We start from the raw sequence: 27,289 nt of genomic DNA, 5'->3' as shown, positions 1-27,289 counted from the left end.
GGCATGTTTTCAGGAGTGAATTAGCATGACTTAGATGTTCAGCAATTTTATACTAATACTATACAGTGTAAGTCCACACCGACTGTGAAATTGAACATAGCAGAATGGTGGTTTAAGCTAGTTTGTTAAACTGGACATCATCTTTCTTTCTCTTTCTCTCTTTCTCTCTCTCTCTCTCTCTCTCTTTTTTTTTTTTACTTCTCTCCTTCAATCTACCGATTTTCATGTTTGGAGAATCTGGAGAATCTAATTTTGTTCTCCTGTGCTTAGTAGTATATTCTGTTTCTGGTATCAGAAATAAGTTTAATTGAAATTTTTTCCACAGGCACTTTCTGACTTACTTTAAAGTAACTTCATGAATTTAAAACATTTTAAATTGCCTTGGGCCAAGCTGAACTGTTTTTTATAGCTATTTACAAGTGTATAAAACTTCAAAAGTGAAAATTGATGGAGTGGCAGGAAAAACTTCTTTCTTGCATCATACTCCTTTAAATGTTTTGCTGTTGGGATCCCAGTGGTATCGATGGGAAACAGGTAAAGAATTTTTTATAAAGTTGTTTAAATAGCTGAGTAGCTTCTTCTGAAAGCAGTCCAGTGAACGCTCCTACTTTAAAGAAAAGTAGTTCTAGGGATGCTAGAGATGATGATAAGGAGTGGTGTAGCTTCAAATTTAAATCCTACAAATGTATTTAGCCTCTAGGGGATTTAATGAAAATTTAGTACTTAAAAAATACACTTTCTTTTAAGGTAGAACATTTGAGCATATCTGTTATCAGTCAGGGTGGTATCTTGGCAGCCACGGTTATATTCTACCATGAGGAACTCGAAAGGCATTTGTATGCTTGAAGGCACTGATATGCGATTATATTCATCATAGGAAGAGAGGTGATGTACACCATGCTCAAAGGCCAAACTGGAGCGTTGCAATATAATGACATTTGAAATCAGATGCCCTCTTTGCTTTCTCTTGCAGTTTGGGGCAGAGTTCAGACGGTTCTCCCTGGATCGCTACAAGCCAGGAAAGTTTGAAGACTTCTATAAACTAATCCTTCACATTCATCACATAGCCAACCTGGAGGTGATGATTGGATATGCTGATGTGCATGGAGACCTTCTCCCCATTAATAACGATGACAACTTCTTCAAGGCTGTTTCAAGTGCTCACCCGTTGCTCAGGGTTTTTATACAAAGGCAAGGTAAGATGCAGTTTTGATGTCAGTGCCTCAGAGGGTGCCGAGATAGGCTGAAGAGTGGATCTGTGAGCCCTTTGTGATTCGTTTAAAGGCCCAGACAATGCAAGAGGGCCCTGGGAGCCTTCCCACCCTTCTTGCAGGGTCACGGGCTTCTTTCAAGCACTTCATTACAACGTACAGGAATCGCTTCAGGTAAGAGGAGGGACTGCGCTGCTGCCTGTAAGGTAGTAGATGGACAGCATGCTGAGTGTCATCATGAGCCCCTTTACCTAGGGAGACATACCTTGTCTTGCTGGTGTTGTGTCATCATCTGAGCGTGCCGCGTGCACCGCCCTGCTTGGGGAGGGAGAGGATCCTAGTGTTGTATTACTACTTCACATTGAGAAATCTGTCTGTCCACCCATCCTGAGAATCAGCGTACTCAAATGATCCAAGCCTGTAGAGTGTGCAAATGCATGCAGATACCTCGTTGTAGGAAAATGAAGTTCTGTCACAAATAAGGTCTTGTTTGAGGATGTTGATCTGGCAGATAAATGATGGTTCTCCCTCTTGTCCCTTTGTTAAGAGGTATTGGCTTTTCCCTTTTTGAATCATTAAGCAAGTGCTGGGCAGGATTGCCCAAACGTCAAGGTGATGTCAGGTTTAAGTGTCTGTATGTTGCTCTAGTCAAGCTTTTATTGCAGATACCTGAAAATATACCCTACCTTCTTTGTAAAGATCGTGATCAGCAATTACTTCAGACAAGGGTTGCTTTTTATAGCAAGGTATTCCCTCTGGAGAGCCCCTTCAATCCCAGGGGAACCTAATGCTGTATTAACACTACTTCCATGGTTTTTCTTCAGTCATGAAGTGGTTTATAGCGTGGGGCTTGGAGCTAAAATCTTGTCAGTAACAGGCTCAGAAATGAAACTTGATTTGTGACTTTGAGCAGTCGCATGGCTTTTCTGGGCTGGACTCTCTGCTGTTTAGGTCTTTGTACTGACAAGGGTTTACCAGGAGGCTCCAGCCTGCTCATTGATTTGAGGTGGTATAGTGTGTGTGGTTCAGGCTCATCAGACACAGCCAGGGCTGTTCATCCTTCCTTGGTTAGAGCATATTATCTGCCTTCCTCTTGTAGGTGGGAATAATACTCAAGGAGGCAGTGGAGAAGAAGATCTAGAGCCTCTATTTGTGAGACCTTTTGTTTGTGAGTCTGTCAAATGAGTGGGAAAGTCTATAAGAGAAGGCTCAGATTGCTAGCTCTCCCTTCTTGTGCAGAAAGTGCAAAGTTGGATGACGTTCTATTAAGGCTTCTCTCTGGCACGTGTTTGGGCTTGTGAATGTTCGTTGGGTCAGGTCTTAAGAAATCTCTTGCGTGACTTTGTCGTGTCTGTGTCAGTTCAAGTTTATTCATATGTCTTCTGTACAAGATCAACCCTGTTCAAAATGTGGCAGTCCTTGCTCTGCTTCAGCAGACTACTGAAAACATAGAGAATCTCTGAACTCTGCTGCATCAGGACGGGGGTTGTTTCTGTGTGCCAATAAACTGCTTATCGCAAGAGCAGGCAAATGGGAGAAAATTTGTCAGCCAAATGTGGAAAAATACTCCCTCCTCCTCTCCTTCAGTAGGAAGCTGTATGCTAGTAGTGAAGGTTTCCAACTTATGATCATAACAGATCAGTGTTGTATTTTCCTTTTTTAAAACTTTTTATTTGCTTGTTGCTCAGTGGAAAGAGTCGTACTGACAAGACAGGAAGCTAGTCTAAGTGGAGGACGGGCCCGTGCCTCCTTATGCAGACAAAGCCTGAAAGCTTTCCCAACGTACTTCCCTGTTCCCTCCAAATCTGAGGTGAACAGTAAATTTTGGGCTACCAATTTGACGAATGGCAGCCTTGTTATTAAGGGACTTTTGGGGCTGACATTGGAGGCTTGTATTTGTGGATGCTTCCAAAACCATAATGTTTGTATTTCTTTTCTGGGAAGAAATCCTAAGAAATTGTTCCCTTCAGCAGTAACAGGCATGCCTGAAACTTTGTCTGTCTCTTCCTCGATCTGTCGTACCACTACTATTTTGCCTCTCTCCTGACTGGGGTGACAGAGCAGCACTGATCCTTATGCAGGAGATCTACACTAGAGAGCAAGGTGACCAGTTCTTCTCCCAGAGAGCAGGAAAACATTGTGCCATTCAGAGGAATGTGGTATGTCTGCAGTGTTTCAGATCATATCCTCAACTCTGACTTCAGAGGTGGGAAAATAGTGCCAAGGACGGCAGAAAAATATGAGGTGAGTCCTGTGAGTTTGAAGGAGACTGCGGAGCATGGTCTCTCTAGCTCATTAGGCCATGGATTGCTGCCCTTCGTGAGAGGAGTCCTGGGAGATGGCTGCCAAAGCTTGTTTCTGTATGGTTTTAGAGTTTGGAGGGTTTGGGGGGAACTGGCCAGAAGTACGGAGGCGTGAAAGGACTGAATAGTTGAAGTTCGGATCTTTTTCTAGCAGAGAATACTAATCGTACAATTGATTAATAGTTTTCTTACCTGTTTTCCCTGTTTATAGCTGGGTTATGTCCTTTCTCTTGTCAAGTGGATTATAATCATGTTAAAACAGCTTAATTATTTGTGTGACCAGAGTGACAAAATAGGTGACTTCTTCTTTGCACAATAATCCAGAAACAAAGTTTGCTAGTCTGATATTTTTGTTTGTTTAGTTGTTTTCTATCTGAACTTAGTCTTACACTTTTTTAATTCAAAAGCACATCTCTCACTTGTCTCCAGAGGCTAATTGTGTGTGTGCTATTTGGATTCTTAAATGCCAGGTTGGTGCCCAGGTATGGGACCAGGGAGTTTTATTCCACTCCCTCTTTCTTTTTTTTCTTTTTCTTTTTTTTTTTTTTTGTTCAAGTCTCCTGAGGGCCATGTTTTTCAGAATCACAGTAGCTCTTCCCTCCCCAAGCAGGGAATGTAAGTGCTTGTTATCCAGCAGTATCCTTTCTAATAGGGAACTGAGTTGCCAATCCCAGTGTACCTACCACAATTACTGCTGCTAGGTTTTGGGGTCTTGAGGGCTGCAGGACTTCAGGGACCATCCCCTGATTTGAGCACTAGTGCACTGTGTGCATTTGAGCACTAGTGCATTCTGGCAGCTGGCTATCAGTCAGCTTAAGGTTCGTTATGCTGCTCCTCTTGCAACTTCCTTTCAAGCATAGTGATAGCATGTCTGCAGGCTGGAGTTGAGTAATTTCAGCTATGGCAAGTTTTTGTAGCTCCTGGAGACCCATCTAATCAAAGTATTTGGTGCTCTTCTGTGTGTGCATGTGTGTGTTTGTTTTTTGTTGTTTTTGTTTTTTTCTCCTCTCCCCCCCCCCCCAAAAAAAAAAACCTTCAGAATCCTAAATTACGATGCAGACAAAGATTAGACAACCAGGCTATAAAAAGAAAAGCAAGACAGTTTTCCTTTGACTTTCTTTCCCAGGCTACAGTATAGACTGTGTCCTCAGCTGCTGTAAACCTATGTGGCTCTTTTGACTTCATTAGCACAATAGTGATTTATGCCAGCTGATGCTTCAGGCCCAAGAATTTATTCACTTGGCTGTAACCGATATCAAACATTTGCAGAACTCTTTGTGGAAGGTGCCTGCTGTTGGGCAAGGGACGGATATCCCAAAGACCGTAGAACAATGCAAGGAATTATGGATGTGTTCGACTTACTCCACAATAACTAAGTCTTGTACTCTAGCCAAGATTTGGATGAAGGAAGAGCTTATCTGATGACAGTATCTGTCTTAAACTACAGCACTTGAAACACTTGGTCTTTTGAATACTGCAAAAATATTTAAATGGAAGCTATGAATTCAAGTAGAAACAAAGAATAAAAACTGAAAGGCATTAATATTACCTGCTGTGAATGCATTACTTTTCCTTGTATGATTAAATGGAATGACATATCAAATCTTGCTTTTAATGTCTGTCTCCCAGAAGCAGAGCGTGGGTTCAAACTTCTCTTTTAGAGGCAGTTAAATGAAATGGAATAAATAGCAGAAGTATGGCTCCATCACTGTATACCTGCTTGAAACCACTCCCTGAACTTTGCCAGAGGGACTTAGGGATTTAAGTGAAGGTCTACCAGATAACAGAGCTTTCAAGATTTCTTCTCCTTTACGTGGCTTATCTGCTATGATGTGTTTAATCTAGAACGGTTAGAAACAGTAATGTCAAGTATTGCCGAATGAACGTGCTGATCACCCTGCAGGTATTCCATGCAGCATTTATTCCAAACCTAAAAGGTGGGTGTGGGACTGTGATACTGAAGAACGGCAAGCATAGCGAATGGAGTGGTGTTTGGGTCTAATTCTAAATGTGTACACTGATGTAAAGCCACATTAGTGATCCTTATTCTGAGAGGTGCAATGGGCACTGTGCTGGTGACCAGCCCTTCCTACCACTCTTCAGGGTTTGTAGACCTTGCATGGAAGTAACAGAAGATCTACCGCAGATAAGGCAGCAAAGCAGATGCAGAGAGGTAACAAGGTGTCAATCCTCATCTTGACCTCAGCTAGGGGTCAATGAACTCCTCTTCTGGAGAGGTGTATCCTGATCGTGGTTTGAGGCTTTGGACCTCTGCTTGTTTTGCCCGAGTTTCAGCAAGTGTCCTTGTTCCTGTAAATCCTTAGTGTTGATGGAAATGTATCCCTCTCAACAGAACAATTCCCAAGGAAAGCCTGAACGAGTTGAGGTTTGGAGAAAGAACTAACCTACATAATCCTCAGGCAGTCTTGACAAGATAGAGTGTCAGTAGGGGCTGAAGTTGTGCTTATGGCTGTTGCATGAGCACAGCTGCTGTTCCTATGAATCGGTAGATGTATTACTATTGCTCTTAAGTAGCTTCCATTAAAAAAAACAGCAGTAAATTAATGAATGTGGAGAGCTTTATATAGCCTAAAGCAGACCAAATTCACAGTCTTTCCATCAATAAAACTAATTTTTAAAGCTTTTTAAAGATTTAACTTGTTTTGTGATAAGTATCCTACTAGTAGGAGACAGGTGAAGTGATGGCGTGCCAGATGTTGTTTCTGGGAATAGTGGGTGCTGGATCTGTATTTCAACATATCTTGTCAAATACTGGACTTCTTGCAGATGTGTAAAAGGAAAAAAAGTTGAAAAAGCTGAAGAGCATTCTAACGGAACAGACAACCCTGAAACACTATAAAGCTAGCAGTTATGGGGCCTTACGTAATAATTTAGTAAATGCCATAAGTGAATTGCTGTTGTTGAATGAGGTGACCTGAAACTGAACACAGAAACCCGCTTAGGTAACTAGCTTGGTATCTTTACTTATTACTAATGTCTTCTAGTTCCCTTGTAATCTTGCATTTTGCAATCTGGAAAACCGATAGGGTATAAAAAAACGTTAAGGACTATCTTCAGAAACTCACTAAATGTCTGTTCTTTTGTAGAGATATTTTGATAGTCTATTACTGTAACAGTAAACCAGTGTATTGAACAGCAATTCTTGCTTTTCCCCTTAAGTGGTTAGCTACTGTCTGTCATCAGCTCTCACTTAGAGCTTGATCCAAAATCAGCAGAGGGCAAAATGTGCATTTACCTTGCACGCTGGTTGGCTTTTGGATCTGGTCTTGAATTTAGCTTAGTTTAATTGACTGGTTGGAAGATGCTCTTTTTCTGCAGCAGTGTATAGTGACTAATGTGTTTAAACTGCTGTGCCGTGCAACAGCAAGTCTTTTCTGTATGCTCAGTAGTAGTTCATAACGCTGCAGTTTATTTACCTAGCAAAGTTCTGTTCTGCTCAAAGAACCAACATCTGTGCTTAGCTTCTTTATATTATGAAATCCTCGCAATCACACTGAGAGTTTTAAAATAAAAATGTGCTATTGGGAATCGTGCCCAGGTCTGACAGAAAAACTGATGGTGGGTTGTTTTATTGTCTTTCATACTCTAAGCGGATAATCCCTAGGAATGATGGTTGGCTGTCTGACCACTTGTGTTAAACAGGAAAACTTGCTTTGAAGCAGCAACTAAAATTAAACCTATTTCTAGCTATTGCAGACCTTTAGCTCTCTGCTCAGCCTTCCAGAATGGGTACAGCTGGAGAAGATGTGGAATGTTTCATATTTTGTTTTTGGTTCTTCAGTAACCAGCCTGTTTATTTTAGAACACCCGCATCGACTTTACTATCTGAAAAGATTACCCTTCCAAACGAGAGGAATGTGATTTACTCCTCTTGGTGTTTGGCATCTGGTATATTAAATAATAAAGCAGGTAGCAGCAGATGTTGAGGAGAGCACTCTTGACCTTCTTCAGATCTTGCTGTTTGAGCCATGTGAATTTTCAAAATGGGCTCTGTGAGTCGGAGGGGGGAAAAACGAATAAGGTTAAGGGTGCAGAGAAGGTGACTTGATCTCTTCAGTTTATGTGCTTCTGTGCTCTGGCTGTGACAGTGGTGTGACCTGGCTGCTGAGCTCTTTGAGCCAGCTCTTTGGCAGAAAACTAGTTGCTCTGGCGAGGAGTTAGCAAGGGATGGGCCAGACGACAGCAGATTTAAACTGACTTACCCTGCCATGAAGCCCCAACTTCCTGGGAGGAAGCACTTGTGTGCTCATAGCCTTTGGAAATGTGCTTTTGTTAAAAAGCAGGCAGAGCACTTTATCTTAGCTTTGACAAGATTAGGGGATAGTTGTAGACTTTATGCTAGTATGTTAGGAATTGCTGCTAGGGTTAAACTAAATCCTTTCATTTTTTTCATTGGAAACATGTGTTGACCTGGAGGGGTCTTTGAATGTTTGTCGCGCAAGTAATCTTTGTCCCACTCAAGTCTTCTGATATCTGAAGATAAGTAAAAGGCAACTGTTTGTTCCAGTGAAGTCTGGCAAGAAATTAATGTTACTTCTCTACTCCACCTTTAGTGTGCAAACAATGAGACTGGATAATCATTGTGTTTAAACTACTTAAGCATCTTTTAAAAACCTATTTTTTTTTCCTTTGGCTTGACAGGCGTAAGTACAAAACAGCCTTGGATTTTGTTGTTGGCATGGTTAATGATAACCTCTCGCGCTTTGGTAGCGCTAGCACAATGCTGCCTCTCTCCCTCTCCTTGAGAACTCCATTTATAGAGCATGAGGATTTTTTTATTTTCACCACCTGTTACTTTAATTGCAGCCAGAATAGCAGGTAAGCAAGAATGTTGAGTGACAGAAGGGGAAAGTGTGTGGAAATAGTGTAATCTACAAACTGGGTTTCTAGAGTAAGTCAGTAACTGGTAGTTCTGCACTAAAGTTGTCACTATGAGATTGGTAAATATTAGTAGCTATTCCATATGCTGAGCGTGGAACAAAAGCCTTGCACAAATGCTGCTGCTCTGTAGTTGGTAGAAGATACTTGAGGCATTTGTGTCAAAGCAGCATGGGATTTATTTTCAGTATTAATGTGTCATGAGCAATAATAAAAATTACACTTTAGAATATACTTGATACTTCTTAAAAAATGCATCCAGCTGGTGCTGGAGCCCCAAGTTCAGCTGAACTTAGACTAAAGGAACTAGTTTACAGTGGGAACTCATGCAACTCCTTAAGAGCCTCTAGCTCAGCTCCATGCTTTGCTTGAACTGTTAACCCACATAAGAACAAATATATAACCATTCTTTTCTTTCACCCCAAACTCCTTTTCTGTCTTCTTGCTGTCACAGTAGCAACCTGCAGCTGTATTATAAATAAATAAAAGACCTTCCCCAATATGTCTGCTTAGAGATAGTCTCAAGTGAAATTATTCCTCTCTCCTTCCTTGCTCTGACCCTTTTTATTTAAGGTAGTGAAATTGCTCCAGCACGTGACTTGACCATATAAAAACAGTGGTGATGAAGATCTGTCAAATGATCCACCTCCATTAAGGTCTGTATGAGGGAATTTTCCACTATTTATCTTTCCTTACCTTAGTCGTCAAAACAAGAGATTCTGTTTCCTGCTCATGGCTCAGGTTTTTTTTCCTGTTCTGCGTAGCAGTTGCTTCCGTTCCGTAAATGATGGAAACAAGTACAGTGTGCAGATAATAATGACATGCACTTGACAATCTCTTCCTTGACACGCGTTCCAGATTTTAGCAGAAGAGACCTCGTAAGCTCAAAGCAGCTCTCATGTAGAGAGGGAGGATAGCACAGTACGCTATGCATATATTAGCTCAGTGTTCAGGCCTTCGGAAACAGGCTTTCTACTAAATTTCTTAAGTACTTTAAAGGGCTTTTAACAGCTTAGTGGCTGCACTCTCACTCTGAAAGCAATTGTGCAGTGGTGTTCTGTTGGGTGTTGGCAGTAGGCACTGAAAAATAACAGTTTTCAGACTGGACGCTCCTTAAGCCGTATTTTTAATGATTGACAGCTCCTCTTCTGACTCTAGACTGCCTGTGTTATTGGAATCGCATTTTCCAAATCTTAAGTGCGAGTGCTCAGTCTTAGTACTGCATGAGCACCCAGGATATTTTTTCAATATTCTAAGAGAGAAAACAATTTGGGGGAGGTTGAAATAGCTCGTTCTTGAACCTGCCCCTAATGATGATCTACTTGAAACTTATTTTTTCCTCTGTGCTATGTTTAGAATAGCAAGGAATCCTGTGGGGATATGAAGGAAACTATTAACCTAGAAAACTTCAGTGTTATTCTTGCTCGTCAGTCCCCTGCCATCTCCTGACATGAAGTAACCTCTAAAATCTTCATACTGAACAACTTTGACGCTGCTTGTCTCCTCCTTCCTTTTCCCCCCCTTCATTCTTTTACTTTTTTTTCTAGCTCACTTCTCCCTTTTATTTCTTTTTCTTTCTGCTCTCTGCTTTATAGTTCTTGTCTTTGTTTTTGAACTGTTCTTCACTGAGCTTTACGTTTGTTGGCTAAAAGCAAGCAGGTGCTGGTGCCTATTTTATTCCAAATGTTAGGAGATGGCTTGGAGAATGTTGATACTGATAGGGGGCAGTGGTGATGGCAGAGCAGGTATGGAAATGTCAATTAGTGAGGAAAGACTGCCTATTGCAATAGGCAGTAGATCTTAGACTAACTCATTTTCTTCTCCACTTACTCTTTTAGGTTAGAAATAGGGGAGAAGCTGAGGTTTTAAAAGTAAACACTGTAAATTTTTGAAGGACACCTATTTAAGTTGAATTAACAGATAAATAAGAAATCACATAGTGTGTGTTCACTGTGAAAGTTTGAGAGAGCCGGAATCCAGCTGAAATGGTGGAAGGTGCTGGGCACTGAACCCACTGACAGTCCAGCCTCAGCCAGCTACGGGCCCTAAGAGCGCATCTTTTCCTCTTTGGCCACTTCAGGTGAATGACCGTTTCTTTTAACGTTGAGGTACTGAATGATGATTTGGAAAGGCCTAAAGCTGTTTTCCTCATCCATGAATACCAACAAGGTGTGATAAGATGTGGTTTATCGCTTTTGACATCTTGTGGGACACTGATGACAGCGGGTGGGTTCACTTTATTAGCCTGGATAATACTTTTCTGCTTTGTTTCCATTCTACTAAATGGGTAGTTTTAATATGTATCCAGTGGATGAAGTGGTTTTATTTACAAAGTAATACAATCTTTAAATGTTGCTTTTGTGGACTCTTTAAATTCTAGTTGCTAAATGCAGTTGGCACAAGTAAATGAGAGAAAAAACACAGTGTGTTAACCAAAAAACAGTAAAGGTTGAGAAAGAATTTTCCCCCCCCCAAACTACAAGAATCTGAATTAATGAATGTTTTATAGTAAGTCCTATAAATAAGTCTGGGGTAGTGTGTCTTTTTGGCTAGCAAAAAGAAAAAATGAAAGATTTCCCTGAACTTACAGGCTTTGAAGCTGCATAAATGCTGACATATCTCACCCTTTTGAAAAGGAAAAAATTATTACTACAGTACATTAAACATCTTTAATGTACTTTTAAAATGTTCTGTCTCAGAACAGTTCTTAGCTGAGATGACGAATATCAGCAGGAGGAGTAACTACGTCTGCTTTGCCTACATTACTCCTCGGTCACTTAAAAGTGCACTGAAAACTTATGCAATGTACTCTTCCTGCTTTTAAGACACTTCTGCCTGAATGTTAGAGAGAGAAGAGAATAACGTACAAGGGGCCAAATTAGCAGTCGTGCATCAAGCCCTTATATAGGCTCTCTCCTCAAACCTGAATCGCGTACCTACAGATGACCACTTAGGTTGGTCTATACTTCTCATGCAAAAAGGCAGATTCTTGTTTCTAGTGTTATGTTGAACTTGAATCTTATGATGCTGTGGTTGAAAGGTCACTTCTTCATCCGTTAGATTGCTTCATGAGAGAGTTACTATGCCATGTGAGTAACCACATGATGTCTCCTTTTATCACCTTGTTGGACCTGAAAGGCCATGTCCTATGGGTTTCCCCTACATAGATAAGTGAGGCAGGCGCTGGGTTATGGGTTGCTAGTGAACTTTACACTTGCAAGGATGTCTGAAAAAGCTTATTCTGGTCACAGCTGTCGCTGTATCTGCCTAGCGCCCCTTCTTGTGTAAACAGGACAAGCCCAGAGGCATATCAAATTCTCTTTTGTTTTAGCTGATTTCAGTAATTCTGTGGCTGGTGTATATGACCTCTTCAAGGTATCTGTCGTTCCCCTGGCCGTCATAATGGAAAACAGGAAACTTTTGTGCTTAACTTCAGTTTTTTTTGTTCAGGTCTCTTGCCCTTGGCTTGTGAATGCAAAGGTGCTGATGAGAATGTTGCAGAATTTCCCCTTCCCTGTTTGTTTTGACTCCTGAACCTCAGAAGGCTTCAAAGACTATGTACCAGGAGGTACCAGGTGACACTGTTATAGTGTAAAGTTTGGGGCTTTAAAATTTCTTGCATTAAGAGAGAAATTGAATAGCTGTCTCCAAGTAGTGCTGAGGGCTCCCAGCCTGTCTGCTAGGAAAGTATTCACTTTTGCAGTGTTTTCCTTTTAGCAGGGTTTATTTTCCCCCTTCCGTAATCTTTTTTGGCTACCTTTCTCTGGGTATAGGGGTCTCTTACTGGCATGCTCCACCTGGAATGGAAGTTGAAGCAATTTGTATGTTGAATGTCTTGCTCAAGTACTGTCTCTTCAGAGTTCGCTAGAGGCATTTGGTGAGCTGGTTCTTATGACATGTAGGCTGACTTCTTGAGCCGCTCTCAAAGGGTTTTGCTTTGTGCTTGCAGTAGGAATGCAGAAGACTTCTCTTGGTTCAGGGTAAAAGAAATGCTTCTGCTTTCTTGTGTGTGTGTGTGTGTGTCACTTTTAATGCCTGTGGTTTTCAGTGTGGAAGAGTATCCTAAATTGGAGTCTAGCTATGTAGCACAGCAATGGAAAAAGGAGAGAGGGAAAGAGTAGCTTATCTCTTTCAGCATCCCATAAACCCTGAAGCTCTTTGGAAGAAGATTGTACTTGAATGAAAGAAGTGAGATTCTTAGCACAGAGCACTGGAGGAGGGCAGAAAGCTTCCTGACAACTTGTCAACTTGGACAAAGAAAACTTTCTCTTTCCCAGCACCGTGCCACCACACTTGCCAGTCACCTTATGGGGAACATAGGGTCTCATAAAGAAGTGCAGTAACTGTGGAACACGATGCAGGTGCTGTCTTGGAGGCCCTCATTGCTATATGTTGACCACTGCTGTACAAGTGCTGCAGAGCCCTCTGAGGGGAGGGGAAGTGTTTAAGCTCGACTCAGGCATGGCATGTCATCCAGAGGCAGTAGAGAGAAGAGGAGCTTGGAGGGAAGCTGCAGACTTGATACCCGTTGCAACTTAACGTATGCTGCTGTGGCAAAGTGATTTGGCGGTACCTCAAAACCGATCTCCCATCCGTGAAATGTTCCCAGAAGCAGCTCATTGCAGAGCACAGGGAACAGCTTACCACAACAAACTTGTCTGTCTGCTCAGATGACCCTCAGCAAGGGTACGTGTTGCTTGCCTCAGCACTAGGAAGCGCATGGTGTCAGCGAGTGAGAAGAGGGGTGTTGCTGGAGGTATGCACAAAGCCCCATCTCACAATGGATTTCCACCAACAGTGAACCCCAAACAATGCGGAGAGATGGTATTTGAGCATCCCTGCAACTAGCTTATAAGTCCTAACTTTGAAAGCCTGGAGTAAGGTAGGACAACAATATTCCCCTGTTTTGTTGTTTTAGTTTTTTCTTTTCTCTTTCAGTGCTATGCCTCAATTGGTTCTAGTTCAGTTGGTAAATGGCTGTGTTCCACACCCTTCTTCTCACCAGTTGTATCCCAAGTTTGCAGGGCTATGTTGCATCATGAGGAAGTACTGGAGCTGCAGAGCACAGTATGGGTGCCTTTCTACCCTGATGAGTGTCACATGGCGTGTGGGTAGCATGCTCTGCAGTCTCGTCCATCTGGTTATGGGTGTGTGCACTTATCTCAGGAGATCAGTGAGCTCCATCTGTCTTCAGAAATTTTATTGCCTGTGTCTCAGCCTTTCCTTTAGTTCCATGCGGCTGTCCCAGGAAAGCTGAAAGAGAATTGTCTTCAAGACAGATACTTTCACGCGTGCATCGGTAGCAACTACATGAGATGGCACTTTTTTCCCTGCTACTACAGACCTTGTTAGCTAGCTTGATTGCTAGTACTTGCTAATTTTACCCCACTGTATGATGGCTCTCTTGCAACTGATACTGAAGGAGCAATTCAAGCAAACCAGGTTTCCCTGCCTTAAAGACTTCTTGGCACTGCAAGTGATGTCCATGTCAGCAACATCAGTTGCTAGAGAGCCGCTTTTATGCAGAAATAGCAGTTTCGTACTGAGGAGGTGGCATCCCTGCTGAGAAGGGATTACAGCAGCAGGGCAGAGGGACCAGAGAACCGCTGCTGGTGGTTGTTGGCGGGGGTGTGCTAACCCGTATGTCTGAGGGCTTGTACAGGCAGCTTGCTACAGTCTCGCATCTGTAAAGTGCACAAGGGCTTTGGTGTGGCCTCGTGCTCCTTGTGCGCAGTGGGGCTGCATCAAGCCATGCAGACTGGCATGACTTAGGGAGCAAAGCTTGTTCCTGCTCCATGCTGCTTGGTTGTCAAGTCTCTTGTTCAGATATTTCTTGCTCAGATATTCCTGCCTTCTTGCTGAGGCATGGTACCTGGCTAAGCATTTCTACTATTTCTGGGAAAATATAATGGTTTTGCTTACGTTATTAGCTTTGACATTGCCTAAAGTAAGTCAGGAACGTCTGCTGCTCGGGGCAGTGAATGAATCCCTCTCGGATGAATGTAGTGCCTGGCTAACTACAGGTGGGCTTTGCTCAGGCCTGTCCAATGTATGAATACTGGAAGTGGCGCGCTTCAGTTCAGAGCACTAGGGTGTGGGCTTCAGGATTGAAAGGGAAATCTTGTCACTGTGCAGATGCAGCCCAGGTCTCTTTGAGCTCACATAGTACCTTGCAGAAGTCTGCATCAAACCTCTGTATACTTCGTCTGCTTCACTAGCTTCAGCAGGGAACCTAGCGGTACTGGGATTGCAGTCATTATACTGCTGAGGTTCTTTCCAGAGCCTCCCTGCCCATAAACAGACTCTTCTGGTACAGTTCAAAAGGCAGAGGAAGAAAGAATGCATCAGAAATGATAAGACATCTATGGGAAAGATGGGGAAAGAACTGAGAAACCAACAAAAATCTCTCTGCCTTTAAAAAGGAGCCCAGTGAAGACTTTAACTCCAGATTTACATACTCTGTCTACAAAAGCTGTCTTCCTAGTCCTTTGCCTCAAGACTCTCTTTAATGTAAATATGAATACATTTTTAACATGTTATTCAGCTTTCCTATTTCTTTATAGCAGCTAGCATTTGCAACCTGCTGGCTTGAAAAAGCATTTGCAAAATCAGTAGCTGTCCTGAGCAGCAATGAGAGAAGCCCAAGGAGTTGTTATGATGTACTTGTTATACAGCTAGAACGGCTTTTGGAGGTGCTGTTCCAAAGAGGGCATCCCAATGAGGTTGGATGTTGAATTCAGAGAGTAAAGTACAGAATTCAGTTCAAGCTTTTTATCTGTGTCAATGGCACTGGGAATATTGGCACATGGAAGAAGCAGAGTGATTGCACATAATATTTATCTGAACTTGCAATCTTTAAATCTCACATCAATTCTTGGTAGCTTAGATGCTAGTAAGCTATGACAAGTTCTGGAGTAAGGTGTGATAGTTTCTCTATGAAAGAATAAAGCTACTTAAAAACGCTTCCTAATTTTGCTTGCCTTGTAGTGCTACTGTAGGGAGTTTTTCTTTTCCCTATTTGAAAAGCTATTTCTTGCAGAAGCAGAGGGTGGGAGGCCAATAATTACCAGGCTGCTAGTTCATGCAGTGGTGTGTCTACCAGGGTGGTGACACAGTCACTGCCACTAGCAACTCCTGAGTAATATAATCATCTCCATGATACAGTATGTGAGCTTCTACTGCTTGCAGAGTTCTGCTTTCTCAACTGCCTGAGGCAGGTAAGCTTGCTTTATTTTTTTTGCAATGGGTAAATTATATACATAAATTTTTATCACACGACTAAAAACTGCGTGAACAGCTTTTGCACTGGCCTGAAATTTTTTTTTGATTTTTGTAAAGGCACTTCAGACTCCATGCCATTTAGTTATTTTAATAATAAAATGAGAAAAAGAGATAAACATTTTGGGTGTGTTGACTAGTACAACTTTAACAGGGAGTTTACATTGGCTGGGAAATAATTGCCAGCTAATGGCTGTAAAATAGTTAAGATGAGTAATCTGCTCAAACCATAATATATTTTTTGAGTGATTTACTCCAACTTTAAAAAAAAAAAAAAAGTCAAATACACACTTCCATTGTTGTGAGGGGTTTCTGTATTTGTTTTCTGACTTTCTTTTCTCTCTGCACCAGCATGATACAGCTGCTGTGCTCTCTCTCTGCTGTTCCTTATATACACTGATCCCTAGCCCTCGCAACAGGGCAATGACCAGTAACAATCTGAATAAGCAGCAGGCCAGGACCTTTGAAGGATGCTGAGATTCGAAGTTGGGGTGCCAGGTTGAATTCAAACCCTATAAAGACTCCAAGGAGCAAAAGAGTTCCTCTGACTTTATTTAAAGCAATTCTCCCATCTGAAGGCTGTTGTCTGACAGCTCAGATGATCTGACTTGGCCACTGCAAAACAAAACCCCTCATGTCTGTAGGAGCTCCTTAAAGAGCGCTTATCAAGGGATGTGTAAATTGGGAGCTGGTAAACAGCTTCTCTTCAGATGTAGTGTGCTTTTTGTGTTTTCAAGGTAAAGAAGGTTTTAAAAAGAAAGTCTGCAATCACAGCAGTCTTTCCTGTGGTCATCTCTGTGCACATCTCTCTAGAAATGCTAGAAATAGTACCTTGTGCCTGAAATCTAAAGCGCAGGTTTATTTGAAGGAAGTGAGTTTTATTTTGACTCTTTTGAAACTGTGGCTTTCAACCTTTTTTAAGAAATATTTGCCAGAAATCTAGGGCAAATGTGTTACCCCTCCTGCTCTCTGGGGTAAAAGTGGAGAGAGAAGTCACCTCAAGTCACCTTTCAGCCAGGCCCTTTTAAAAATGAAGAATTATCTTTCAGTTATCTTCACTTATTTAAAAAAAAAAAAAAACCAAAAACCTTTTTGCTCATTCACTAGCTTCTGAAACTGCTGAACCTGTTATGTCCAGCTTTATCATCTCAGCAAAAGGTGGGTAAACAATTTCTGCACTAGTGTGACACACAAAACAGTCAAGGAAAAGGTACTTTGACTACATCCTTTCTCTAGGGAAAGAGAGAAGCTGAGTTCTGGGTGTGTTGTCTCATGCACCTTTATCTTTGAGGCAGGTGAGATACCAGCTCCTTAAATAACAACTCTGAGTCTTAAGCAAGGATTTCATAACTAAGTTGTTTGACTCATCAGCTGTTGGGAATAGCAGCCTAGATTCATTTTGCTTGCAGGGAAAGGGTTCTCTGGGAGAGGCTTTAGGAAGGCTTAACACTATTCCCTGTCTGTGTCTGTTTTCCTCTTGTGGTTGGGATGCAGCGTGTAGTAAGTTGGCTAAGCCCTGGGTTTGAGGTCCTCTCCTAGGCTGCTCTGTGCAGCTCTGTGATCCTTTTGCAGAAAAAGGAGGAAAATAGACCTTATTTTGGAGTATTGCCACAGTGTCTGCTGAATCATGACCATGAAAACTGCTGAAGGGGGTCTGTGCAAAATAACAAGTGTCATCTGCCAATGGTTATTTTTGGTGGTTTCAATTGCAATCCTCCTTTCTCTGACAACCACACTGGTATTTGTGTAAATGCATGTTGAATCACAACAGGAAAGCCACTGAGTCCCTAAGCCAAATCTGAAGAAGAGCGGACACGTTTACAGCAATGTGTCTGCTCTTCTCAGCTGTTCCAGCCCATGTCCCTGAACACTCTCCTTGTATAAACATGGATGAAAGCACTCGGGAACATCTTAATTTAGGAGCAATATCGGGAAGTTTAGCTGGTAAGAGGCAGCACAGAAGACAGCAGTGGTTAGGCTTTTCAGTCTTTGTCTCAGTGGGAAAGTATGAATGTATTTAACACTGTATTTGCACTCTTGACTGGCTGGGACCCAGCCCTGACCACAGCGCCTCCTGATGCTGCAGGGATTGCTTTGGCTTTTAGCACATGAACAAAGAAAAAGTGCTCTTGGGAGCTTTATTAGTAGGCCGAGAAGAGCAATCGTGATTTTTTTTTGCTCCTTTCGCTCTTATCCCTTTTTCTCTCTTTTTCTTTTTCCCTCCTTTCAGCAAGACTCAGTGTTTATGCATCTTGTGAATGAATGGCAGAAAGTCTTTGACTTCTGTTTTGAGGGGAAGCCAGGAGTGACTAACGTTCCTTAATCCGATTTTATTATGGATTCTGGTCTTGGAAATGTTTTCTCTTCTCTTTCCCCAAACAAAAGAAAACAATCCCTGTTTTCTTTGTGACTTCTAAGCTCTGTCTTCCTGTAGCTGCACATGTCGCTCTCTATATCCATTTGACTTTGTGTATTGTTTTGTTTTCCTGCAAAAGACCTTTCTCTGAGCTGTGACTTGAATAAAAGCAGAGGGGAGTTTAGATGCTCTTTAATTGGTGATGTCAGGTGAGATAAGCAACAGATAATCACAGGTCTGTTCTATATGCTTATTAGCATTCTAGAAATACTTGACTTGTCTGTTTTCCGCTTCAGAGATCTCCAAGCGCTTGCTTTTTCACGGGAAACAAAGCATTCAGAATTTCTCTGAAAAAATGAAGGAATGTCTTTGTATGTGACTGTGGCTCTTTCATTTGCACGTTTTATTGGCCTCTGTTTGTTAGGGATGGGTCACGTGGACTTCTCTGCACCCTGGTAAAGCACTTGGCACAGCAGCGAAGCACACCCGCTCCCTCCCTGTGCCCCCATTAATTCCAATTTCTGCCTCTTCCTTTAATTGACAGATGTAGGAGATGGGCTTGACGGGAGGTAAGGGAGTGGAAAATGGTTTGAAGGGGGAGGTAGTGTAAAGAAACTTGATCAAAGCCAGCTATTACTGAAATATGAGCGCTGCTGTTGATGCTTGTTTTGTAGCTTGTTAAATCCTACATGCATGTACAATTTCATTTTATAGGCAGATGGCTTTTAAGTAAAATAACGACTACTCAGTGTGCTCTCCTAAAGTGAAACGCCACTTCCTTCCTCCCCCCCCTCCCCCCAAGTAAAGTTTAAGCTCTGCAGCTATCAGTAGTGCTTGATTCTACCAAAGACAAAATGTATCCTGTTTGTTTAATAAATAATCAGCTGGCTTTGATTTTTGGCTTAATTTAGTCCAAGTGCTTGGGGGTGGATAGATGGGAATGCAGTGTTGGGGGTGGAGACTTTCAAGGAAAAACTCAGGGAATATATAAAAATTAAAGTAGTGGGGGATGCGTCCGTCTTCCAGGCTTTGGGAGACGGCATTGCAAGGCTCTGTTGTTGCTTGTAGCTTCAAAGAATGAAACAGCAATTCCCAAGAAAGTACGCTATAGTTAACACTCCTAGTTAGGTAAACTTCAGCTCACTTTTTTTTTTTTTTTTTTTTTAACTCTGGCAATGCTGGGCATTTTTACTTGCAAAGCCCTGGCTTCTAGAGCCTGTGAGTGAATTCTGAGGTGCTCATGTGTGTTTTCTAGTTCTCATAGTTACTGAGGAAAAGTCTTTGACCTGAAAACACAAGCATCTGAGGACCTAGCTAACACAGATACTGACACAAGCAGTTGCATTTTTGGCTCCCTCTTTGCTTTCTTGGCAGAACATGAACCAGTTTTGCTCCAGAAGCCACTTAGTTGTGTTAGCCTGGTGCCAAGCTCAGATTCCTGTGCCTGGCGTATGGAGCAGGGTGGAAGAACAGCTGTCTGCAGTGGATGGGGTAGTGGTACCCTTAGCCTTAGTGCTGGAGGGGTGAACTAAAAGAAGTCTTTTTTTTCTTTACTTTTATTCCCATCTCCCCTTCTGTGCTGTCTTTTGGGGGAGGAGGCGGAGCGGATGAATTACAATGTGTGGCTAGTACCAGATATCCACTCTGTACTGTACGTCTAGATATTCCTAGCATATGTGGAGCGCATAGTTCTTTAACAGGTTTAATACAGGTATCTGTGCACCAAAAAGGATTACTAGGGAACAGCTAGCTAATGCATGCCCTCCAGGGTCAGATTGTTCTTTAAAACTGCATATGGGTTCTATCGCCAAGCATTACAGGAAGGAAGAAAATTGGTGGTTTCCATAGGCTAACCTCAATCCTTCATTGATGACTCACAGCCATGGGGACCAGAAGGAAAGGTGGCCTCACTAGAAACCGAGCGCCTGTCGTGGAGTGGGACTGAAGGAGGCTGTTGTTGGAGGGCAGAGAATTGAACCCTCCTGAGTGTGAGGGTCTAGTTTTGCTAGCGACACTCAGCTTTCTTGGCTTGATTTCAGTCCCACCCTGCATGCCTTAAGTTATCCTGGTCGCTGCTTCCTCAGTCAGCCTGAAGAACGGTACAGGCAATTGCTATCAGGCCAGGCTCCCATCACTGACTGGGTGAATTGAGGGAGGAATTGACATGCCAGTTTGCTGAGAATAAAACTCCTTGTGGAGAGGAAGAAACTTATTTGCCAAAGGTTTTCTACTTATACCCCCTTTCTCTGCATCAGAATAGTTCTTTGCTTGGCAATGTCTTTCACGTTACTGTTGCACTGAGACTCATGAGACTTTGAATTGCAGTATGCATACTAATAAGAACTTATTGTTTTTTGCCCTTGAAACGAACAAAAACACTCCCACTCGGTGTTTTCAATCTAGAGGAAAGCACATTGTTCGTCTTGTGCCTTCCTTTCCCAACTACTCTTGCATGCTGTGAAGAGTTGCTGCAGATCTGCTAGCTGTGTAGTTTGTGCAGCCTGTTCCTTCTGCTGTCAGAAGTGTATCTATGCCTGCCTTTGCTCGCCCAAAGGTGCTCCTTTGGGAAGGTGGGGAGGACATGCGTGTGGGAGGGGAAAAAGAACGTGGTCCTGCATTAAGCTGAGACAGCAACCGAAAGTCTTGAAGTGTTTTGACTAATGTTTGAAGCTCTTAGAGGCATATAAAAGAGAAGGGGTGGGGGGTGAAGGAATTTACATTCTCTGCCAAAGCTTCCCACAAGTCACAATCCCTTTTTAAAAAAGGAGTTAATTATAAAGGGCCAAATTGTACTTTCAGACCCTGCAGCTTAGCAAAGCATTCAACTTTTCTTGTCTTATGGCCCTGTATAGCAATTTCTAAAAATCTGGAAGAAGCTGCTGGGGAGGTCCTCTTTTTTTGAGGAGGGGACTCAGCTTGAGAGCTCTGACTCAGAAAGCACAGCAGTGCTGGATGACCTCGACCTCCCCTGCTCTGCCAGTTAGTGGTCCCAGCTGGACCCTTTGTGCCAGTGGCCTTGTCCCAGCTGCTGCTTCAAGTCCATGTTGCAGGCTGCCCCCATGATGGATGCCTGTGCAGTGTCTTCCTCCTCCCTCACTACTCCTAGGCCAAACCGCTACATCAGCAATTCTGCAAGTGGGGGGAGTAGTCTTCAACAGCAGTTAAAGCTGCAATTCTAGTCAGTAATTGCATCCAGAGATGTCAGTGACAGACCGTAGAACACCTTAGAAAAAGATGTGGCAAAGACAAGCGTGCTGCGATGTATTCATCAATAAAGCTAGAGCATTGGGAGCTGAGAAGCAGTTTGCCACGAAGGAAATGTCAATTTACTGTGTGATGACATCCTTTTTTTGGTTGTTAATCCTTCACCTCATGAAAGGAAGGCCTGGAAAGAGTCCAGAGGTGAGCAGTGAGAAGAGGAGGTTTAGGAAACTTTTTCTCCAGCTTTTCCCTAAATTAAATCAATGGAAGAAGGAGAAAATAGGTCTGACACTGGTGGGGGTGGGGGAAGCATTGGAAGTTGTAAGGTGCATCTCATTTGTGTTTTAGTTTGGGTCAGGAGAGCCCTTCTGAAACCAACTTCCTGATTTTTGCCCCTTACCATGTACTGGCTCGCGTTGCAGAGCAGCTTCAGAGCATGCAAACCAAATCTCTTTCACATCAAACCAGAAGTTGTACTCCCAAATCTCTTTCACATCAAACCAGAAGCTGTACTCCCAAAGCCCACCTGCGTCATGCTGGGCTTTCATTCTGTGGCATGAGACCAGGCCTAGTCTGAAATAAAACCCTTGGAAACGTGTTTGTCTGGATGTGAGGTCCTCGCATCCTGTTGTCTTACAGACGTGTTCCAAATGGGTAAAACTATTCGCTAATGCAGAGCTGGCTTTAGCGTGGTGGTATAGCATGACAAACTGTCCTGGCAGCAGGCTGGAAATGGTGAATTCCAGCCCTCTCTGGCTGCAGATCCCACGTACTTTCCAGTGAAGATGCATGGCACATTTTTAAGCTGCCTGACAGTGGGTTTGACTTTTAAAGCTGCCTTTCACACTGTCACTGAACGTAGTCAGGAGCTCTTTTCTCTTAATCTTCCTGCTTCCCCTCCCCTGCTGGCCTGGGTATAGTTGATTCTGTCCAACTGCAGAGAATTGCACTAAATGTTTTCTTGAGGTGTTTTCCAGGCCCTGCATATCCAACTGCTGTCAAAGTGGTATGTGGTAAGTGTTTTACTCAGCTGCTGTGTGCTCCCGTAGAGTTATTCAGAAATGCATGTGGACCTTTCACTGTAAGTGTATGCCTTTGTTGTAGTCTTGTTTTTTTGTCCAGATTTAAATGATTAGCAAGATGTGTGAGAGAAAACTGAACATAAACTGGGGAAAAAGAGGCCTGCTTTTCTGTAGAAAAAGTGAAAAAGGCATAGAAAAACATTCTAGAGTAAGTAGTGTGTTGTGAGAAAGATTGGACCCACTAGCAGTGAAGCAGGAGCTTCCCTCATGGGCACCGCTTATTTTATCTTGGTAAGGGCAGGGGGAGGAGGTACAGCATGCCCCGTGTGTGCTGTAGTTTGCCCACAGCCAGTGTCTGGCTAAACAGACTTCTTACCTGCGTGTGAGCCAGGTGGAGCAAGAATGAAGTCGGCTTCTCTGTCCTTTCTTCAGTCCCACATGGTGGTTTTTGTTCGGAAGAGATCCCATGGCAAAGTCCTGTTGTGTTCTTGGAGACAGACCTCCTCAGCCTTTTGTCCTCCATGTGCCTGGATGACTGTTTTCAAACATGTTTGATAGGAAGATTTGTGTTATTCTAGCCCTCTGAAGTCCAAGTCTACTGACTTTGCTTCACATAAGTGATTGGCATGCTGGAAAATGCAAGTAAACTTGTGCAGTGCTCTTGTGCTTAGATTATGATCTCACTAATACAGTTCCCAACACCAACTGTATAAATGTTTTCCCTGACCAAAGAGATGCTGATGTTCTAAACTTCCTTGCTTAATGTTAAAAATACAACCCAAAAGTTGTAAGGCTTTTTTTTGGTGTTTTTTATTTTTATTTTTTGTTGTTTGGGTTTTCTGGTAGGATGAAAGAAAGGGGAGTGTTTTACTTCCCTCTCTTCTTCCCACCCTGCCCTGGTTTGAAATAGCCTAAGATGGGAGAGGAGGGAGCGTTATTAACTTGCATAAATAGTGACTGCCCTCATCTGAGCAAGCCCTGCTTTTCATTAGCAAAAGCAGAATTGTCTGAAAAAGCATGTCACCTATCTTAAAACCTAATCTCAATTAAGGATGTTCTATCTGAAACAGCACACTTCTCATATACACTCATAATGCTGTATGTTGGGCTTTTTTGGCCAGCTTGGGAAGCAATTCTTACTATTAATCTAGCAATTAATTGCTCTGCCTCTGGTTCGATGCGCAGGCATTTCTGACACAGGAGAGTAAGGTGTTAAGGCCCCACTAGGCCTCTTGTTCTGAGGCTCCAAGGTGGGCCTATGTCAGCTCTCACACCCTGGAGCAGAGGTTGATGACTTGATAGGAGTGTGTGGCTCAGGGGGTTGATTATTTGGTATGGGTGCACAGCTCAGTGACTCAGTCTTCCACTGGGCACTCCTGTTTTTGAATTAATAACTGGCGTTCTTTATCTTACCTCTTCCTGGGGAGGTTACTGCTTGCTGTAATTGTTGGCCATGCTCTGCTCTGTTCAGGTACATCAGATGTTTGCTGTGAAGTTGAGTGGGAGAAAAGCCTCTTTCTCTTTGGTGGCTAGACTGGTTTTTGCAGTGATGATGACTTCATCTTCTGACTATGCAATGTGTCTGAGACTAGGTCTGCCAGACACACCTGAGTAGCTTCAGTTGTGGAGATTATTAAAGAAAAATGCTCCCCCTCTAGTTATAATAAAATTTCTGCCCATCCATTTCCTAAGTCCTAACATAAAGGTAGTCCATGAGCAGCAAACTATCATGTTCCATCTTTTTTTTTTTTTTTTTTTAAATCTTTCCCCTGCGGTTTGAACAGCGCTCAATGCTAGCGTTTCTGCGTTGAGTTAAGTTCAGAAGACCTGGTTTTGCTGCCTTTATTTCAGAGACGGATATAGTATGTTTCTCTGTTCTGGAAAAGGAAATCCTCCCTGAATTGAGGCATACAAACTTGATTCCATTTACATATGGCATGTTATAGCAGGAAAGGGCTGGATTGCCTTCAACATACTTGATTTTAGAGTCTTAGTTTTCCAGCCTAATTTGCGTTAATTTCATAAAACGTTCTCTGCTGGAGTCTGATGTTGTTGGAAGTTGCTGTTCACCACCTCGATCTTCATATCTAAATCAGGGATCATAGGGCTTAAGGAATTCACAGCAAACTCTTGACTGTTTATTCTACTTCAGTAAGCAGAGCAGACCTCAACAGCATACTGCACTTCTCTGGCTTCAACGTTAATTTAATGTGAAATTAAGGTTGCTTTGCGTTACAGGCTTGTGGCCGACTGCGTTGGTCTGCACCTAATGTATAGCGTATACTTCTGCCCCCACTTTTAAAGAAGCATTTCCTGGCTGTCCCCTCCGTCTCGGAGCCTGTGGAATCTGGCACCAAGTGGTACTTGTGTTCATTTACGGGGATAGAAAAGAAAGGTATGGAACTCATCCTGCTCAACAGCATCCCTTTCTGCTCTTGAGCCAAATGGTTTTTGCATGTGGCCTTGGGTGCAAACGCATGTTTCAGCAGTTTGAATGGAAGGATTAGTGAGAGCCAGCTGTTAACAGGAAGGCCTCTTACAGTAAGTGTCATGGTATGAAATCAATTGGGTAAATACAGCTCTTGCGTCTTACCAGGGAACTTCTTTTTTTGTCATGTTAATCACTGTGGGAAATCTAGAATCAAATACTTACGCTTTTTCTTAACTGTGGCTAAAATCCCGGGGATTTGGGTTTTTGCTTTTTAATGAGCGCTTCATGGGATAAATAAGGATCCTGCCTATAAAATGCAGTGGGCTTCTGTCCTGGTGTGGCTTGACCTGGGTTGCCCAAGGTTTGCTTGTTCGATCTGTGAAATAAGTTCGATCTCTGTTTGTAGTCTTGCTGCAGAAAAATCAAGCACCTCATGGACAGCAAGGTTTTCAGCAATCTGAGATGTCCCTAGTCCCCAGGGAATTGTGAAGGTTAGAGAATTCATCTTTCTTGTTCACTTGCTCGGTATATGCCAGTTTTCATCACAAGCATTATGCAGCGGCTGCTGGCAGATGTGAGGAGTTCTGTGTTTCTTATGTCTGATGATAAAATCATATGGCAACGTGTTGCAGAACTCTTGACCTTAGCAAGCAGGCAACATGACTACAATTCATTCTGTGCTGGCAAACTTTCTCAAGATAAGAGATTGAAGGACTTTTAAGATCACTGTTCAGATGCCATTTCAGTGGAGTAGGTAATGGTCCTTGACCACAGTGGTTTCAGACTACCAGTCTGTCAGCATGCTTTTTGGGGTAACTTTTTAAAAATTTGTTTATACTCCAGAAGCAAAATATTTTTATATCCTGCATAAGAGTAAAATGAGCTCAAATAGGCTGATGTCAAGATATGACTATGGTAGAGACAGTGACTAAGGTGGAAAATCATTGGGTCATTCCTGCATGGGTTCTCTTTACAAGAGCCTATTGTTTTTAAAGGTTGTTGCATTGTGCACACAGTGGTGTTTATCTTGGTTTGCAGTCATCAGTAACTTTTTTTGTTTTTATATAAGTGACCAGTAGCTCAGCTGCTGGGCAAATGATTTTGTGCCTGCACAGCCCAGGCTGAGCACAAAAAAAAAAAAAAAAAAAAAAAAATCCAACAACGCAAACCTAGGGTTGAACGTTGTTGTGGCTACTGCATATCAAACCTGCTGTAAAACAATCCCAGTGGGGCTTTTCCTTTCCAAAAGGTCAGGACAATGGTAATCTTTCTTCTAAAGAAAGAACAAATAGAGGAGGAAGGCTCTAATTGCCCTTCAAAAACAAAACCCCTATCTTGCTGTGCTACTTCTGGTCTAAAATTAAAATGTTAGATTAATCTTTGAAGCAATGTGAGAATCTGCAGGTGGTTTTCCTCTCTCTACCCAACACGTGCCTGGGTTTCCCGCTCACCTTTGGGAGCAAACCTCTCCTAGTAATGAGCTGAAGTTTGTTCGTTGTTGCTGGGAGCAATGACACAGATTCAGAGTTGGGAAGGTGAAGGGAGTAGCATGCTAATGTCCCTTCTCCTCCTCCAAAACAAAATAACAGTTGGATTTTTAGTTGTAGCTTTAATAAAAAAAAAAGTTTTGTTTCTTAAATGAAAACATACATTTTATTGACTTTTTTTATCAGGTCTAGAAAAGCCCCTCCAGTCATGTTCTGTTATTAAGCGTGCCCTTCTCCCAGTCTCTCTGAAATGACTTGCAATTGGAGTTTAATAAAGAATGTTTTTATGTTTTCATAGCAGTGAGGGAGGAGGTCAAGCTCTAGTTGCTCTGCTAATGAGACTCTTAAAGGAAATTTGTCCCTGGCTTCATCTCTGTTTCAATTAATTTTTATGAAAGCTCACCTTCCCCTGTGCTTGGCACAAGGGCAGCTTTTTCACCAGCAGACAGGACATGAGACCACTCAGGCTGTTCTGATGTTCGTGCTGCTGATTTTGGCAATAACGCTCCTTCCGCCCTGGACAGCCCTTTGCCTTTCTTAGGCGTCCTCCTGTGCTGAAAGAGGAGGGCGACTTTCCCCTCCCCTGCTAAGTCTGAGCAGTGGAGAATTCTCCGACTTGAGTCCTGTTTTTATCTTATTCCTGGCTTCACGGACAACGCCAGTGCTGTGTGGTGTTGGCGTAGAAAAGAACAGGTGTTGCTGCTTGAAACATCCAAAGCAAATGGTTTCCTGTCCTTGCTGTAGAACTCAATTATGTCTGGGATGTGCCTTTGAAAAGCTGTGTTCACTGGAACCTCGCTTCTTTGCAAGTCTGACTTAGAGCAGCAAATGTTGCCATCACGTTCTCTCCACTGAGAAAGCAGCTTTGGGTTGCTGGCTTTGGCCACTGTTTCTGCTTGCCAGCATTACCTAGGTTCCCTCAGCCTGTTTAGTCAAGCTGTGATTTCTGGAGATGTATGTGGCTGCATAGTGGGTTTCTCAGGCTGCTTTTACCGCTTGACAAATACGTCTATACTGGTGGGATACAGGTTGACTGTTGCAGTGGTCTCGTGGGACAGTGACTACAGGGAAGCATCTGTTCTGACTAGAAATATTGTAGTT

The 27,289-nt window shown here is 42.7% G+C and overlaps 1 protein-coding gene across 2 annotated transcripts in view; it reads left to right on the top strand.

Moving 5' to 3' along the window:
• Nucleotides 1–27,289, top strand: part of PARD6G (par-6 family cell polarity regulator gamma) — a 71,047-nt gene that overhangs the window by 14,264 nt on the left and 29,494 nt on the right. The window contains exons 1-2 of one of the 2 annotated variants that reach the window (XM_009688720.2): nt 210–534; nt 974–1,196. In XM_009688720.2, coding sequence (XP_009687015.2) covers nt 493–534; nt 974–1,196 — 265 coding nt within the window. In that variant the 5' untranslated portion in view covers nt 210–492. Of the gene's footprint in view, nt 1–209; nt 535–973; nt 1,197–27,289 lie in introns of those variants that run through there. The other variant, XM_068931641.1, reaches the window with a different exon arrangement.

Source organism: Struthio camelus, chromosome 2, assembly GCF_040807025.1.
Source record: "Struthio camelus isolate bStrCam1 chromosome 2, bStrCam1.hap1, whole genome shotgun sequence".
NCBI lineage: Eukaryota > Metazoa > Chordata > Aves > Struthioniformes > Struthionidae > Struthio > Struthio camelus.
The sequence above is the reverse complement of the archived record's forward strand: the minus strand, read 5'-3'. Positions and strand labels throughout refer to the sequence as shown.